General features: G+C 41.7%; 1 protein-coding gene across 8 annotated transcripts in view; it reads right to left on the reverse strand.

Moving 5' to 3' along the window:
• The window catches only part of RNLS (renalase, FAD dependent amine oxidase), a 157,180-nt gene that overhangs the window by 70,854 nt on the left and 69,793 nt on the right, over positions 1-16,533 (reverse strand). Inside the window, exon 2 of one of the 8 annotated variants that reach the window (XM_090057435.1) lies at positions 11,169-11,247. The exons of the other annotated variants lie outside the window; for them this stretch is intronic. Within the exon in view, the coding sequence (XP_089913561.1) occupies positions 11,169-11,208 (40 nt within the window). The 5' untranslated portion in view covers positions 11,209-11,247. The remainder of the gene's footprint in view (positions 1-11,168; positions 11,248-16,533) is intronic. 8 annotated transcript variants of the gene reach the window in all.

Genomic DNA, 16,533 nt, shown 5'->3' on the forward strand with positions numbered 1-16,533 from the left:
GAGCCACTGAAAACATATTTTTATGGTTACATAACCACAAAGGCAGGAAACCCCCCCCAAACTTATGGTGTGAGAAATGTCTATTTTTTCTTGGGAGGGTTTTTTTTTGCCTTCCTTCTCTGTGCAGTGACAGACGTGTACCCTCATGGAGCAGGCAGAAGAGACTCATTCTCATATTCAAAGATGTGCCCATCAGAATTCTTATTATTTTGCTTATATGCATCAATGCTTGTCTTCTCTTGGGCAGAGATGGTAGGTTCACTCAGTAATTAAGGTTACCTTACATTTTTTATGAAAAGATCCCTACTTTCAGTTATTCATAAATCTAAAATCTAGTTGAAGATGTTTAGAAGCTGTGAAAAAATCAGACCACTTCTACTTAGATGATGATATGTTGATTCAGGAGCTTAATTTTAGAAACCAAGGTTTAGAACTTAACATTTTCAGTAAATAAATAACATTTTCCTTATGCATTTATTTGATAATTAATCCCAATTTGTTCTCCATATAAAGCTACCATATTTACTTAAATCCAAGATGACTCTGAATTTAAGACAATAATTCAATTCTAAGCTTGGAAAAGTTACAAATTTGTTAAATTTTTCCATTTGGAATCTAATTATTGGAGGGTCAAGGGCAGGTGTTAAATTCATGTTAAATTCATCGTGTCCCTCTACTCCTCCATGACCTGCATAGCTATAGGAGGAAAAGCAGTGGAAGGGGACCAGGTTGTGGGACAGGCAGTAAGAGACAGGCAGTGTGAGGCAGGTGGTGGTAGCTTGGAGCACACAGCATGTGGTTTCCCAGCCTGGCCCAGAAGCAGCACGGATGGCATCAGCTCTGACTTGGACTCCAGGGTCCAGCTGAAGCTGTGGCTGCAGCATCAGCTGACCAACAAGGCAGGGGAGCAGTGATGGTAGGAAACAGCTGCATCTCTGACCCCAACCCTTGGTTGGAACCAGCAGAAGACAGAGCTGGAGCTAGAGCAGCCAAGCCACCTGTGACCTTCCTCTGTCCCAGTCAAATCCCAGATTCTACTCAAATCCCAGATGAGGGTCTTTTTTCCCCATATTAAATGAGGGGAAGAATCTTTGTCTTGTCCTTGTTGTTTGATTAATATGGAATTAGGTTTGAGCAGAAGCCTGGCTTTCAGCGGAAGACTTAGGAAAATTTATTTAATTTTCCATGGAGAAGGTTATTAGGTGACTAGATCATTTTCTCTAAGTAACCAGGGCAAGTGCCCTGGACGAGGACATTTTAACCTACTTTAATGGCATAAAAGATACAGTGACAAGACCCTGAAACTATATAAATTTAGGCATGTATTTTAAAACAAGTAAAGTAACTTGATGATAGGACATAATAGCATTCTCCATCACATAAAATCTTAAAATGAAGTCTGAAAGATTTGTAAACTATATCCTCCAGCTCAATCCCATTATATAGTGGGTGTACTTTTTGTAACAGGCTGGAACACCTTTGCTACCTTAAACTGCACTTTTTTCACTATTTGTGCCAAAATGCAAAAGTGTATTACCTACATATGAGTTTCAATGAGTTGAAGCTCAAAAAAGGAATCCTATTAGACATGGAATATTGGCCACAGTACTAAATATGCATATAAGAGTATCACTTGGGCATGCAGGGAGAAAATTAGGAAAGCCAAGGCATATTTTGAAATGCAGCTGGCAATGGACATGAAAGATAATAAAAAAGGATATAACAAGTATGGTCAAAGTAAAAGGCTAGAGAAACCATAGGTCCCTTACAGAGAAACCAGAAGCCATAGTTTTTCTCATTCTGTAAGGAATCTATCTAGTTACAGATGATTCAGAGAAGGGTCATGTATTTAATGCCTTTTTTACTTCAATTTTACAAACAGGGATAGCTACAAGATGATAAGTGAAGTTGGCAGTAAAGAAAGGAAAGGAGACAAACAGCCTACAGTAGTAGAACAGGTAAGGGATTATGCAGTGGTATTGAATACTTTCAAGTGGTTAGGGCATGATGGAATACACCCTGGGGAACCAGGGAACTGGCCGAGGTAATCTTGGAGCCATTAGATATCCCTGTTGAGAACTCATGGAGGGCAGTAAAGTCCCAGATAACTGGAAAAGGACAAACGTGGTGCCCACCTTTGAGAAAGGGAAGAAGGAGGATCCAGGGTATTACAGACTAGGCAGCCTGGCCTGGATACCTGGCAAAGTCATGGAGCAGGTCCTCAAGGAAGTATTTTGAAGAACTTTGAGGAGAACAAGATGATCAGAAACAGCTAGCATGGATTCACTAAGAGCAAGTCATGTTCAATCAACCTGTTCTCTTTCTATGATAGTGACAGGCTCTGTAAAGAGGGAAAAATAAATGGATGTGATATACCTTGACTTTGGCAAAGCTTTTGACAGCATCTTTCTTTACTTTGTCATTAACAAGCTAAGCAATTACAGCCTAGACAAAAGTATCTTAAGGTAGACACATGACTAGCTAGATGATCATAATGAGTAATAATCAAGGACTCAATATCTGCTTGGGAGGCAGTATCAAGTAGGGTTCCCCAGAGGTCTGTCCTGGGTGGGGTATTGCTTAATAACTTTATTAATTATTTGGATAGATATGGGATCAGATTTGCAGATGACACCAAGTTAAATGGAGTTGTAGATACTTTAAAGAGTAGGATCCAGAATGGCCTAGATCAGTGGTGCCCAACCTTTTCGCCTGTCGGGCCACAGTGGCAGTGCCCAGTCTGTCTGCAGGCTGGATCCAGCCAATTTTTCTGAGCCAGTGCCTGGGTGGGTATGGTGGGCATCATCTGGCCACGTGGATGGAGGTAGGGGGCAGGCCTGTTCTAATGCAGCCCCACAGGAGAAAAGAGTTTGACCTGGCACCATGGAGATGGAAGGAGGCTTGGCCAGGAGACAACACAGCCCCACAGAGAGAAGGAGGCATGGCCGGGCTCTGTGCGGGGTGGGGAGGAATGGGGCATGACTAGGCCAGAACCCATGGGGGAAAGAAGGTATTGGTACTGGGCCCAGCCCCAGTAGGAGGAAAGAGGGCATGTGCTGGCCATGCAGGGGAAGGGGCATGGCCAGGTCCTGATCCAGAAGCAGGGGGTTGCATGGCCTGGCCCCACAGGAGGAGGGGGCATAGCTTTGCTGAGACTGACCATGTAGGGACTGGGGCTTGCGGACTTGGCAGGGTAGAAGGTGACCATATTAATGGTATACTGAAGACTGGAGATAGACTGGATAAATGGCCCTCAATCAGATGAGATTCAACAAGGACAAGTAAAAAGTCTTGCACTTGGGATGCAATAGCTGCCTGTACAAATACAGACTAGGGAATGACTGCAGAGAAGGACCTGGGAGTTACAGTAGACCATAAGCTGAATATAAGCCAGTATGTGCTCTTGTTGCAAAAAGAAAGACAACAGTATACTGGGTTATGTTAAAGCAGTGTAGCTTGCAAATCAAGGGAAGTGATTCTTCCACTCTATTCAACATTGGTGAGGCCTCCCACATTGAACACTGTGTCCAGTTTTGGGCTCCACATTTCATGAAGGATGTGGATAAATTGGAAAGAGTCCAGCACAAAACACAAAAATAACTAGGGGCCTGGGAAGCATAACATATGGTAAAAGCTGAAAGAACTAAGGCTATTTAGTACAGAGAAGAGAACACTGAAGGGGGATTTAAGGAGTCTTCAAATACCTGAAAGCAATTATAAAAGAGGATGGAGATGGACTTTTCTCTGTGGCCATGGGGGATAGGACTGGAAGCAATGGCCTCAAGTTGCAGCAGGGGAAATTTAGGTTGGAGACCAGAAGGAACTTTTTGACTATGGCAATGGTCAGGCACTGGAACAAGCTAGAGAAATTGTGCAGTTACCATCCTTGGAAGTTTTCAAAAGCAAGACAGCCATTTGGCTGGGATGGCTTAATTAGGGATGATCTTGCTTTCAAGCAGAGAGCTGGATTAGATGACCTTGTGAGGTCCCTTTAAGCCCTACTTTCCTATGATCCTATATGCAGGAGGACATTTTCCTTAGATTTGGAACTCTCTTTGCCTTAAGGTAATAAGAGCCCAAGACCGGAAATCTTCTGGATGCACTCTAAGCCTTTTTTACTCAGACAGAATTTTTGCAGGTAAGGTTAAAGTTCACGGTATTTGGGGGGGGGATTATCTTATTATTTGCCATTTTATTTTAATATTTTATGTTATTATTGTAAGATGTCCTGGGCCTTTATTTGGGGAGGGTGGCATATAAGACAAATCAAATTAATCAATGAAAGTATCTTAACCATAAAACATCTAACAAGTAACTTCTACACATATGGCACTATGTCTCAGGCTGAACAATAAAATGAGAGTATTTATTTTCTTTAGGCATGACACCAATTGCAGAAATAGCACTAAAAGCCTTTTAAAGCAATTAAAAAGTTGGATTGCCAGTCATTTCTGTTTCCAGTAAAAATTGTGTCCCTGGATTCTGACTCAGAGGATACATCTTCGCACTGGTTGTAACGGACACACAAAGAAAAACTTGGAGGCTTGCCTATGGGGTTTTTTTTTATAATGAGTCCCTCCAAAGCTTTTCTATTGTTAACCACAACTGGAAATATTACAAGTAACACTCCATGCTAGCATTTTTGCCCATGGAATCATAAATTTCAGCTTGAGCCATAACTGGTAATGTAAAAATATAAGATTGAATAAATAAAGTACTCTACAGAGTTAATGTGGACATCTCTGAAAATCAGGGGAACAGACTGATCATTGGAAATGCCCTTTGAAACAAGAGAAATAAACCTATTTTCTCTCTCTTTAGAAACAGAAGTACATCTAGCGGACACACAGGGAAGATGACAGGACAGGAGATATGAATACCTGAAAGGCACAAGGAGCACATTTATCATCTCTTCAGAGCATCTGCCTTTCTAAGGGGATGGCAAGGTGCTCATTTGAAGCACTAAGAATTTATGCAAAATTTTCAGTGTCATGAAGACATGGTGGGAAGTGTATATAGTGCCTGGTCATCCAGAGCACTGCAAATCATGGCAAGAGCATGTATTCCTAGCTGTCTACAGTCAGGGGGGCTGGTCTGCTGACATCTCAGTATGATTTGCAATGGCTCCCATCTCTGTACATTCCTAAGGACTGAAGAGTACATAAGAAAGTACCAATTGGCTGACACTCTAAGGACCAGGTCCACCCAGGGATTCCCCCTCATATGATAGAAGTGCAGTGTCACAGCTTCCCTGGTGAGTTTCCACTCCTAACGGCTGATCAATTACACTCCCAACCTGGAGCTGATCTCTTCTCTCCTTAGACATTTTCTTCTTTCGACTACCATAAAGAGAATTACTCTCATTGGGTGCATGTACACAAGCATGTAGGTTGCTTCGATGTGCTGGCAATTACCGCACTCCAGCAGCTTCCCAGGTCTTGTGTATCAGAGTCTCTGTGCTTCAAAATGGTGGCAGGGACACTTGAACTAAAGCTCATTCAAAAGAAAACAAAAGGAAAAACAAAGAAAAATCAGGTACTACAAAGAAAAACAGAATGTGTGTTGTGGAAGAACATGAAGGACACCTCTTTTGACTCTATGTCCTTTAAAACATCATCTTCAGTGTGTTCTACTGGACCACTGAACAACTCTTCAGTCTGAGGGCACAGAATTCACTGCAAAAGTTGGAAGCATTGGTACTAGCGGGCTAATCAGCCACACCTTTCACTCTAATGAATTAGGAAATCACCTGAGTAGTACATACAAAAGTAATTTCAACCAATATAAATCCCACTTATGGTGGGCTAGTTACATTAACTGAATAACTGACCCTGTTAGCAACAGAAAGCAGCTCTTGCTAGTTAACTCAGTTGCCAACAGAATGATTCTATAAAAAATGAAATTTCTCTGTCTCATACAAGTGCATGTTCACAGACACATATGCACTTGATGATTTAAATGAGTAATACACTACACATCTAGTAACAACTGGTATTAGTTAAGAAAAATATCATCTGAGGTCAGATGGAAGTACTATATTCTCTGGATTGAGAGCTGCATAAATAATTATTGCCTAAACTATCATTTTTAATATGTTTGTAACTTATGCAGCCTAGCTTTCCCTCTCATGCCATAATTTCTATAAATGTTAGACACATTCTTACTATATGTATTTTGGGCATTTGTTAATACTTTGACGTATCAAGATTTGTTAATATATTTAATCTGATTTTCTGTTTTTTAAAAGTTATTTGCAATTTAATACATTCCTTAGCATTAGGCATCTGGCCTTCTGCTCATCTGAGGCCCCAGTGCAGATCTGCTCAGCACCTCCCAGTTGCTGCCAATTACATCATATCTCATATCAACAAGACATATTTATTCTATAACTACTGGGTATGCAATGCATTTTCTGTCCAATATACCTTTGATATAATGCACAAAGGGGTGAAAGTATACAGATGCACACAAAGCTTTTTGACCAACAGCAACTTTAAATAATTATAACAAAATACCAGGTGATATATACTTTTTGTTGTCAGTGCTCTTACATTATCAGTGTAATCACCAGTGATACTGGTTTTCTCTGTTAAAAAAATCTAAAATTCTCTGATAAAAACTCCAAAATTCTTTGGTTAAAACCCCCAAGTTCCACATTTTTCTGTGATTAAAATGAAATGTCACTATATATAGAAGTATCAACTGAATACAATGTTCTATTGATATATTTACAATTTTAAAGCAATTTGGAAGCCTACTAGTGCCTAAATCATTACAAAAAAATAAATTCTAAATACCTATATATTTTGGCACTTGATTTTGTTTTCTTATCATGGAAAATCAGAACCTCCTTTGCCTCCTTTGCTCACCAGAATGTGTGTCCAACTGTGGCTGTTCCCCCCGCTCCATTCTTTGTGGCATTGAGCAGCCCTGATATACCAGTGCCCTGCCCTTACCCATGCCATTGCTCCTTACTTCCAACCCACAACCCCCTACACCCCCACCATGCTAGTGGCCCTCACTCCCAAACCACAGTCCCCTATCCCCCCAGCCCTGCTGGTGCCTCTCACTCCTGACCTGCTGCCCCCTGTCCCCAGGTCTCAGTCCCCTAGTATGTGGGGAAAGGTGTGCATGTGAGTGGGGCAGAGGGTGTGGGGGCATAGGCGATGCCATAGGCAACATGTCGGGGGGGCATGAAGAGGCATGTGCCTCCCCAGATTTCTGTACCCACAGTGGGGCATGGGGCTGCAGCTTGGCTGGACTGGCACTGGGCAGGCTGACGCCCCATGCCACAGCAGGTGGAACCAAGTCTGGGAGGAAGCGCTGTGCCACCATGGCCACCCGGCAGCAGTGGCAGGGCACAACTTGGCATCGCCACTGCAAGCCACATGCCAGCTGTACTGTCCTGGCTGTCAAGGTGAGCTCCCCTGGAGGCACTATGGAGTTGTGCCCCCCTGCTGTTGCTGGGAGGGTGGGGGCACTTCATCTTGGAGGCCATGGTGGTGTGGTGCTCAAGGTGGCAGCAGCACCGAGCCTGCCCAACCCACTATGCTCTTCCACAATGGGTCCTGCATGCTGGGCTGCAGAGGTGGCTTCTGCAGGTGCCAGTCCAGCCAGGCTGCAGCCCTGCACCCTGCTGTAGGTGCAGAAATATGGGAGGGCATGTGTCCTCCCCATTCCCGGCCCCCAGTTACTGCCTATGTACCCCATTCCCTTCCCACACTCCACCTATGCCCCCCCACATGGCCTATGCCCCTCCATGCCCCATTTTACCCTCCAGCCCCCCACACATCACCATGCCCCTCCCATATACTTACCTGCAGGGAGCTGCCTGGTTGCTACCTGGTTGTCTTGTCAGCCATGTGTACGTGTATGTGAACACATGTATGTCACTCCCTGCCTAATTTCCCTCCTCCCGCTCCCCTCACCCCCAAACAACCGCTTGCAGGCTGGAATTCTGCCAGCCTGCAAGGGAAAACCCGTAGTTTCCCAGGTTTTTTTCCTTTAAAAGGCACATTTTTCCATGGGAAATGGAAAACCCGTATCCCTGGTAATGATGTTTTCCATGTTCATATATGAACTGCACAAAGAAAAATGAATATTATGCTTCAGAGGCAGCCAGACTATGTGGAATAAGAATGGGACTGAAAGTGAACAATTCTTGAGTTTTTGCTCAGCTTTCTAATCAATTTGCAAGATGCTTTGGACAAATCATTTAACCTTCTTATGTCAAAGATTTCTCACGGATAAAACATAGGCCATTACCTTGTTTTACAAAGTATTACCTTGCTTACAGCATTACTGTGAAAATTAATCAATCAACAGCACTCTAAAGTACCATAAAAGCATTATTATTAAAGCTATCTCAAGTACAGTAAACAACTCAAAGAACATTAAAACAGAAGATCCAGTCAGAAAGCAGCTCTCTTTGTTCCTACAGTGCAATTACTATAAATTATATCTATGCTTTACTGATGAGGAGAAATCATGTTAAATGAAAGTGGGTTCTCTGCTTAATGACAGGAACATTACTATTTTGCTTTAGTAATCTGATGTAGATGGTTGCTTGGGAACCAAATGACCCTTTAGTCCTGTAGGGAATTGTTGGAACGCTCTACATTCTATGGACAATATTCAGAATTAATTACATCTTTTTTTCTTTAGTTTTATAGCTAAAGTTAACTGTATGCCACAGTGACGTTTCTAAAAGGTTTACGTTCAAGTGTTGCTCTTTAGTTTAGTTTTGCCGGACTCTGAGATTCAATATCTTCTCCTTCATGTTATTTTATTTAACAGATTGACTTTTAAAAATCTTTTATATTACAATAAACCCAGTTCTATTTATCAGCATCCAAGAAAGTGTCAATACATTTCCCGGTGAGAAAAGAACTCAAATACATGTTTGGATACTAATTTTGCTGAATCGGACTGAAGGAGAGTACTGACACTTCTACAGCTAATTACAAGCCACACTTGAAGCTATATGGATTATGCAAACTGCTCTATTGAGCAATCTGAACTATATTGAGCTTATCGGTTTTGAAAAATCTTGTTAGTAGAAAAGATTTACGTCAGATACTTACAGGGTTATTTGCATGGTTAATCATATGGATAAACAACTAGGAATATAAGCTCTCTATAGTGGGCAAGACAGACAGGGAGATACGCTTCCTCACTGTACGAGAACAAATCAGAACTGAGAGAGAAGAAAAGTATAAGAGTGGTGACAATTCCTTCAGAGTTGAAACAAGTTGCACAATCTCAGCTGTTGGGCTCTACTGACCTGTGCCACAGTGACAAGACACTAGAGATGCACCTGAAACTCTAACAGTTAGTCCTCAGTTTGAAGTATTTTGACTGTATCAGGTTAGCTGAAGCCCTCATGCTACCCTGGTACAAAAGCTAGAACCTGAGCTTGCCTCTGCAACTTTCTGCAATGGGAGAGATATGCAGTAACATTCACATAGGAGCACCTGTCCACATGTTCAATAAATAGCATGATCAAAACAAGCTACAAAGTTATGACACATTTTTTCTGAAATAACTTTATAGCTTATTGTTTGTTTTATCACGCCATTAATTGGTTGAATGTGTAGCTGGGTCACAATTTAAGGCATGATTAATCATGTCTTACATTTAACATGCAAATGGGTCCAGTGTGCAAGTAATGTTAAGCATCTTAACTAAGAAGAAAGCAGATTGTTTATTGAAGTTGTTGCTTGTTTCTTAGAAGCTGTAACTTTCACCGAACTGACTTGATACTGATTTCATTGTTCTGTACAAGCCTGCAACATCATGCAATTTGATTTCTCTCTTGCGCTACAATTAAATACTGTAACGTATTTTTTTTATTAATTTACTCTTAAACTTGTTAAAGGAATGATTTTTAAAATACCTGTATAACAACAAAAATACTAAACATCCAAAATGTTCAACATACATTATATAATGAAATGCCACTTTCATTAAATTTATACAAAGTAGAAATTATATGGGAAGTGCACTACCAAAGCCCATCTTGTTTTCTAGTTTCCCTCTGCAGGCTGTCCAGATATTTACAGTCTAAGCCTGAGATGGTCATGTCATTTTGTTATGTCTTTGTAAGAAATGAGAGAGGTTTTGAAAAGGATGCCCACTTGACTAGGCAGAACGGGCACTGACAAGTGTAGGGGGAAAAAAACAAAACACACTTTACCGGAAGAGGCAGCACATTTGTTCAACTTGGCTCTTAAGGTGTCTGTATAGACCAGGCGCTTCAGCGGGCCATTTTGGTGCTTTTACCTAATAGTGAGTCAGTCAGGTATTAGATAAAGCACCAAAAACCCCCCACTCAAGTGCCCTAGACATTGGGTGAGCCAGCTCCAAGTAATGTGATGCCTCTTCTGGGCATGCGATGGTCTTGGCACAGTAGTGCACGGAGTCTAAAGCACTATTTTTTTTATGTCTGCAGCTGAAGAGAGAAAATTGTGTTTATTAATCTGTGACTCAAGCTTCTATCCCTCAGCCTCAGTGTCTTCAGTTTCACATACCTTCTTTTTCTGTCTCCCCCATCCATGTCTGTTTCCATTAACATTTCACCCTGCAAAAACCACAATCCCTCTTCACTTCACTGCAGCTCTTCTCCTTCCCGCCTGACTTTTCAGACTCCAAACATGCCCCCTCCCCTTAGCTCAAATTATTCCAGCCTGCCCTCCAGTCCTTTTCTTTTTTTTAAATACAGCCATATCCAGAACCCAATTTTTTCTCATCTCATGTCTCAGTCTTCACAGTTAGTAATTTAGGACTTCAGCTCCAGGAGTCGAGGATAGTACACCTGTACATAATTACAATCCCACTTTTATAATGCATGGGATAGCTAATCAGTTAATTTGCTGATGCGGAGAAGCAGCTTTACATCTAAATGCATAAAATGCCCCATATATTAAATCTGGAATTATTTGTAAATACCAAAAATAAGGCAAAAGTGCTGCTGTTCTAATATTTGAGAACATAGTTTTTTCCCCCCAAGACCTTTTGGACTACTGCTTAAACAACACCTGGTATGGGTCACCGTAACAGTATATTAGGATAATCAGATTAAATGCAGACCTGGTATAAGCAGATGCAATTACACTCACGTCACCAATCATGCTTGCTTACTCTAGGCCTGAGTTTACTGCAAGTCATACCTCTTTTGCTTTTACTTAGGGATGATGCAGCTTCCGCCATTCTTCATCTACTCCTTGGCATACGGAAAGCAAGCGTCATCTGAGTAAAAGGGGAACTCTTTAATCATGTTAACCTTCATGCACAGAAAATCAATTAAAAAAAAACCCAGTGAAACCTACTTGTATAACAATGGTAGAGAGGAAGTGAAGGGAACAGTAAAATACTGGTCTTTGTGGCTGAAGTATAAACCAACTCTAAGTGGGTAAAACTTACCATTTTGGGTTTTTTGCATCTATCTCAAGTCACTGGCCATCTCCTTCCATATCCCCCTCTCATATCAGGAGGGGATATGGAAGAAATTATATTTTATGTAAATAAAAATATAAATAAGTGATATTTTATATACAGTAAAATCTCTGTTATCTGGCATCCCTGGGGTAAGGGGATTGCCGATCATATAAAAACTCTGGTTATCTAAAATAGCCTGGCAGGGTTTTCAGATAGTGTGGAGTTGGGGTAGTGAGATTGTGGCGGCAGCTGCATATGGAATGGCAGCAGCACAGGGTGGTGGGTGCAAACTTTCCCCTGCCCCCTACCCTCTCCTCTCCTCTCCCCCCCTCTGTCTGGCTGCGGGGTGGGGAAGGGAGGGTGGTGGCGGCAACTGCACGCGGAGCGGTGATAGAGCAGGGTGCTGGGTGGCAGCAGCCGCCGCATGTGTGCTTTCCCCCACCCTCCGTCACATCCATCTGGCGGACTGGAAACTCTGGTTAATGGAGTATTCCAGTTGGTTAAATACCAGATAGCAGAGATTTTACTGTAAATTAAAATGTTTGTATATTCTTTGATTAATCAAAATATTATGCCATTAGAGCAATGTTAATGACTTTTACTTGTAGTTCCAGACCCTTGTTTTATTTCTACACAGACTTCTTGCTAATAAAGACATGAAAAATACATAATTTTTTGGCTTCTGTGGAAACCAAGGCCTTCCTATCTGGCAGCTGAGAGATGGTCAGTCAGGTACTTGAAACTGAGCTGTCTAGCTCATCACTATTCCCTTGTGGGCAGTTTTCAATATTAAAATAACATGGGCAAGAACAACAGCTCTGGCCAGCAACGGGGCAGTGTTTTTCCTTAAGTTTTTAAATTTTAGTAAAAAAAAAAATTATGTGCTATATATCTGTTCTTCTGTCTAGAATTGCTATATATCAACGTTTAAAAGCATTATTTTATTTTTATATATATATATATATATATATATACACACACACATATATAAAAAATAGAGATTATAAATATACTGTATAGAGAAAAGCTACACATTATAGCTATTACAGTATATATACATAATATATATATTAGACTGTGTATGTAAAGTCTACTTTATACCAAAAGGCTTTGATGTTTTTGTTTTTCACATCAGACACTTTCTTCTTATTGTTATATTACTCCTTTTACTAGATTCTTCTTTCTACATACGTGATTAATTTTTTTTAAAAATGACTATTGCAATGATTAGAAAAATGATACTTGATCCAGAATTTGAGCGAAGAAACCTTCTCTTTGGTAGGATATATTATATCCTTTAAATATATACAAACATTTACATAAATCCCTATAGCTAACTATATTTCTGAAGTATTTTTTTTTCCAAACATGTCATCTCCAGAATTCCTCATTCCCTTTTTTTATTTTTAAACACATACTGCACACTTGCACACTTTCTTTGGGATTGGTTTTGCTACTGAAAAGGAAACAGAACCATAAAATTCTATTCATCCTTTCAGCATGAAAAATACAACTTAATTTAGATCAGATTCTATTATTATTAACAGTAGCAACCAACAATAAAGTTTGTGCAGAGTCTCTCCACATTATAATGTATAATTTAAGAGCGTATGGGGTCTGTGGTTTCAAGAGGCCAAATACTGCTACAAATTTACATAATATCAAAATGTCATAATTTATTGATGAGAAACACTATTAAATAATAGAGGTGATGCTCTCAGCAGTTAAACTTGTATATAATATACAAGGCAAAACATGGGTTGAAATAGCAGTTTAGGTCCTACTTATACAATGAAAAAAGCTAATAGTTTTATTTTCATTTGCAAAGCTTTTAAAGCCTTGGAAATATGCTTAATTATGTGCCAGCGAGGGTCAAACAGGGTATGGACAGCATTCATTTCTAGTGTTACAGAGTGTCTCTGCACTTTGTATCACTACAAATATTTATTCACTATGGGGGTGTGAGGGCCTTCCAAACCCATGGCTAGAGATTTACCTCAATGACATGCTCTCCAAACAGAGAGATAGGGGACTGCTCCTTTGCTCCCCACACGCTCATAGCAGACATGGGCATCAGCTGGATTTAGGGAATGCTCTTCTGTTCCCTGCTACTAGGGCTTTTCCTGGTGTTCCTGTTGCAGTGCTACCTCTGCAAGAAAAGTGAATCTTTCCCGTGCCCCTTAAAGTGGAGGCAACAGGTATCTACCAGGGCTCATTAAAACCTTAATGAGCAGCAGCGTGAGTTTGACAGAAGGCTGGCTGACGCCGCCTGCCCCTCTCCACCCCCATGCCACTTGGTGAGTAGGAGAGAAGGAAGACCACAGGGTTGCAGGATGCTGAGGACTGTAGAGGAGCCCACTGTAGTGCTACATTTAACTGTACCAGCATTACATGTAGCACTACACAAAATATAGCCAAAAGGCAGATATTCTTCTACATTTGGGTAAAGTATCATCCTTTTCCTTTTTGAGGTGCTAAGTACCTAAGCAGGGAAAAGCTAGAAATCCTCCAGGACTGTCAGAGGGTTTCTCCTGCTGACTGGGCCCAGGGCGTTCTTGCCTGCCATCTTTGGTTTCTGGGTTGTCTATGAAGTAGCATAGCAGTTAACTGTGTAGTTATCGAAGCTCATTGTAATGTGTTGTTGACTGGTTGTGTGACCAGGGACGTTGGGTTTGGGATGTGCGTTGGGTTATTGTTCTGTTGGGTGTACTTTATTGTGTTGCAGCTCAGGTGTTATGGGAATATTGCATTGGGTAGTTGTTGATCAGGTTTTATTATGTAATACAGCTTATATTGCTCAATCTATGTGTGTTGCACTGTGTAGCTACCCTTTCTAACTCTGAGTGGGGTCGGGCAGTAGATCAATGCTCAGGGAAATTAACTAACTTTAAATGCCCCAAAGCTAGCAACCTGTGGGTCATAGAGGACTAATGACCCTCTGGATTAATTAGCTAATTGGCATCCCCATGGGTGGTCCTTCACCAGGACAGAAACAAAAAATCCTTCATGGCAAAGTAACCCATCTACAACATCCTACATAAATTGTCATTTACATTAAATGGGTCTTATAAAAATACTCCAGATAAATCACTCTTTCAGCCCATCATCATTTATGTTAGTTTTTAATACTAGCCAGACAGAATTGAAATAATTCATAATAATCATCTCACAAAAGTAAGGAGAGCAAGACTACAATAACATCAGTTGGCAAGCCCCATTGTTCACATGCATATCTACACAAGTTTTTCTATGCTACATTTTGAATAGGGGTGTGCGAAGCGGGCCCTATGCTATTTGGATTCAGCCTGAATTGGGGCAGTGATTTGATTAGTTGATTCAGATTAGTTGAGTCAGATTCAGAGGTACAAGAGCAACTTGTGATCACTGCAAAGCTTGGGTGGATGGAGTGTCCCACAGGAGTGTGGGGGGGAGCTCTCTACATGCTCCATGGTGAACCCCGGAAGTGGACCAGAAGTATGTCCAGTCCTCTTCTGGGTCTGTTGGGGAGCGTGCTGGGTGGCACCTCTGTGCCTCCCTGGATTGGTGATTGGCTGCAGGGGGACCCTGGGTGCTCCACCCAGACCCAGGAGGCACCAGTCATTGAACTGGTGGGGTGCAGGGGGCCCCCCGGCATGCTTCCTGGAAGACCCGGAAGTGCTTCTGGCCCACTTCTGGGTCTGCTGCTGAGTGTGTTGGGGAGTCCCCTGAGCTTCTGTGGGACACTCCATTCTCTTTAGCACTGCAGCATTCACAAGCCCCTGCTACTTAGAGGCATGCAGGAAAAACATTTAAATTTGTCTCTATGTCCAAATCTCTGAATATTTCCAAATCTCTCTGAATCAATTCAGAGGATTCTGATTTGATTTGGAGAGAGAAAAAAGGTCCTCTGATTCAATTCGGATTGGGAGATTCTGCCACTGAATCAGGCCGAATCTCTGCCAAATCGAATCAGGGACTGAAACTTCACACAGCCCTAATTTTCAATGGCCAAAACACAAATGAGAAAAATGGGCAGATCAATTAGGACATGCCAAATTTCTTTCTTGAAGTGGCTGAATTACATATAGTCTCTACTTCACATTTCCCCAGAAATGCTTCATGCAGCACAAAACTATAACTAATAGCCTATACAATATGCTAAAACTATTGAAATGCCTACTTTCAGAATTTTTATTATCTTTTTTAATATATTATCATTCTTGTATATTTGTTGGAGCCACTCAAAAAAACTTCTTTTTGCCATCCACCAATGTCAGTTACTTTACTCCAGATTTGCATTAGCACAAATATCAGGTACTGAGTAGAATACCAAAAAGAAGGCAAACAAACTCGTCAAACTCTTCTTAAGCAGCTTACCAGCTGACCTGTTGATTAGCTCCAAATAGCCCTAAGTGGTCACTGTGCTGTCTGCCTGTCCCAGTGAAACTGAAGAGACACACACAGAGACACCGCTCAGCATTAGCTAGCATACCACATGCCTAGGGTCTGTGGGGCTGGAGTCTGTGCTGTAGGAGATGGGGGGAGGGGGTATCTCTGCTTGAGCAGTGAGGTGGGGTAGGGCAGGGGGAAGCAGGCTCTACCAGAGCTCCAGCCAGGGAGCAGAGGGGAGGGGCCAGCTCTGTTATGGAACAGAGAGCCCTGCCCAGCCCAGAGAACATGCAGGGTTGCTGGCATGTCTGGTTTACCTGAAACCGGCAAGGGGTCTGGGACAGACATTGCATAAACCTGTTTGAGCCAAATCAGTTAAGTCTGATACTACATTCAACCAGGTTGATCTCAAACTGGTTTCTGCCACTTTCAAACTGGTCTATGTGCACTGAACATCTGTTCTGTTACAGGTTTAGACCAGTTTCTGATCACTTAAATCAGTTTATGTGTAATGTCTGTCCCTAGCCATTATGTCAGGCCATGGACAGCCAGGTCTGAGGGTTACGTCAGGGTCAGGAAAAGTCAGGGAGTTAGAAGTCAGGAGATCTGTCCAGGGAACCAAGTCAGAGATCCAGAGGTTTAGGCAGAGCACAAGGTTATAAGGCTAGCTTGGTTATGTATCCAGGAGGTCAAGCTAGAGTCAAGTCAGGCAGAACTCAAGGTCAGGTA

The sequence above is a fragment of the Crocodylus siamensis genome, chromosome 7 (assembly GCF_052110815.1).
Source record: "Crocodylus siamensis isolate JL-2025a chromosome 7, ASM5211081v1, whole genome shotgun sequence".
In the NCBI taxonomy this organism is placed as follows: Eukaryota; Metazoa; Chordata; order Crocodylia; family Crocodylidae; genus Crocodylus; species Crocodylus siamensis.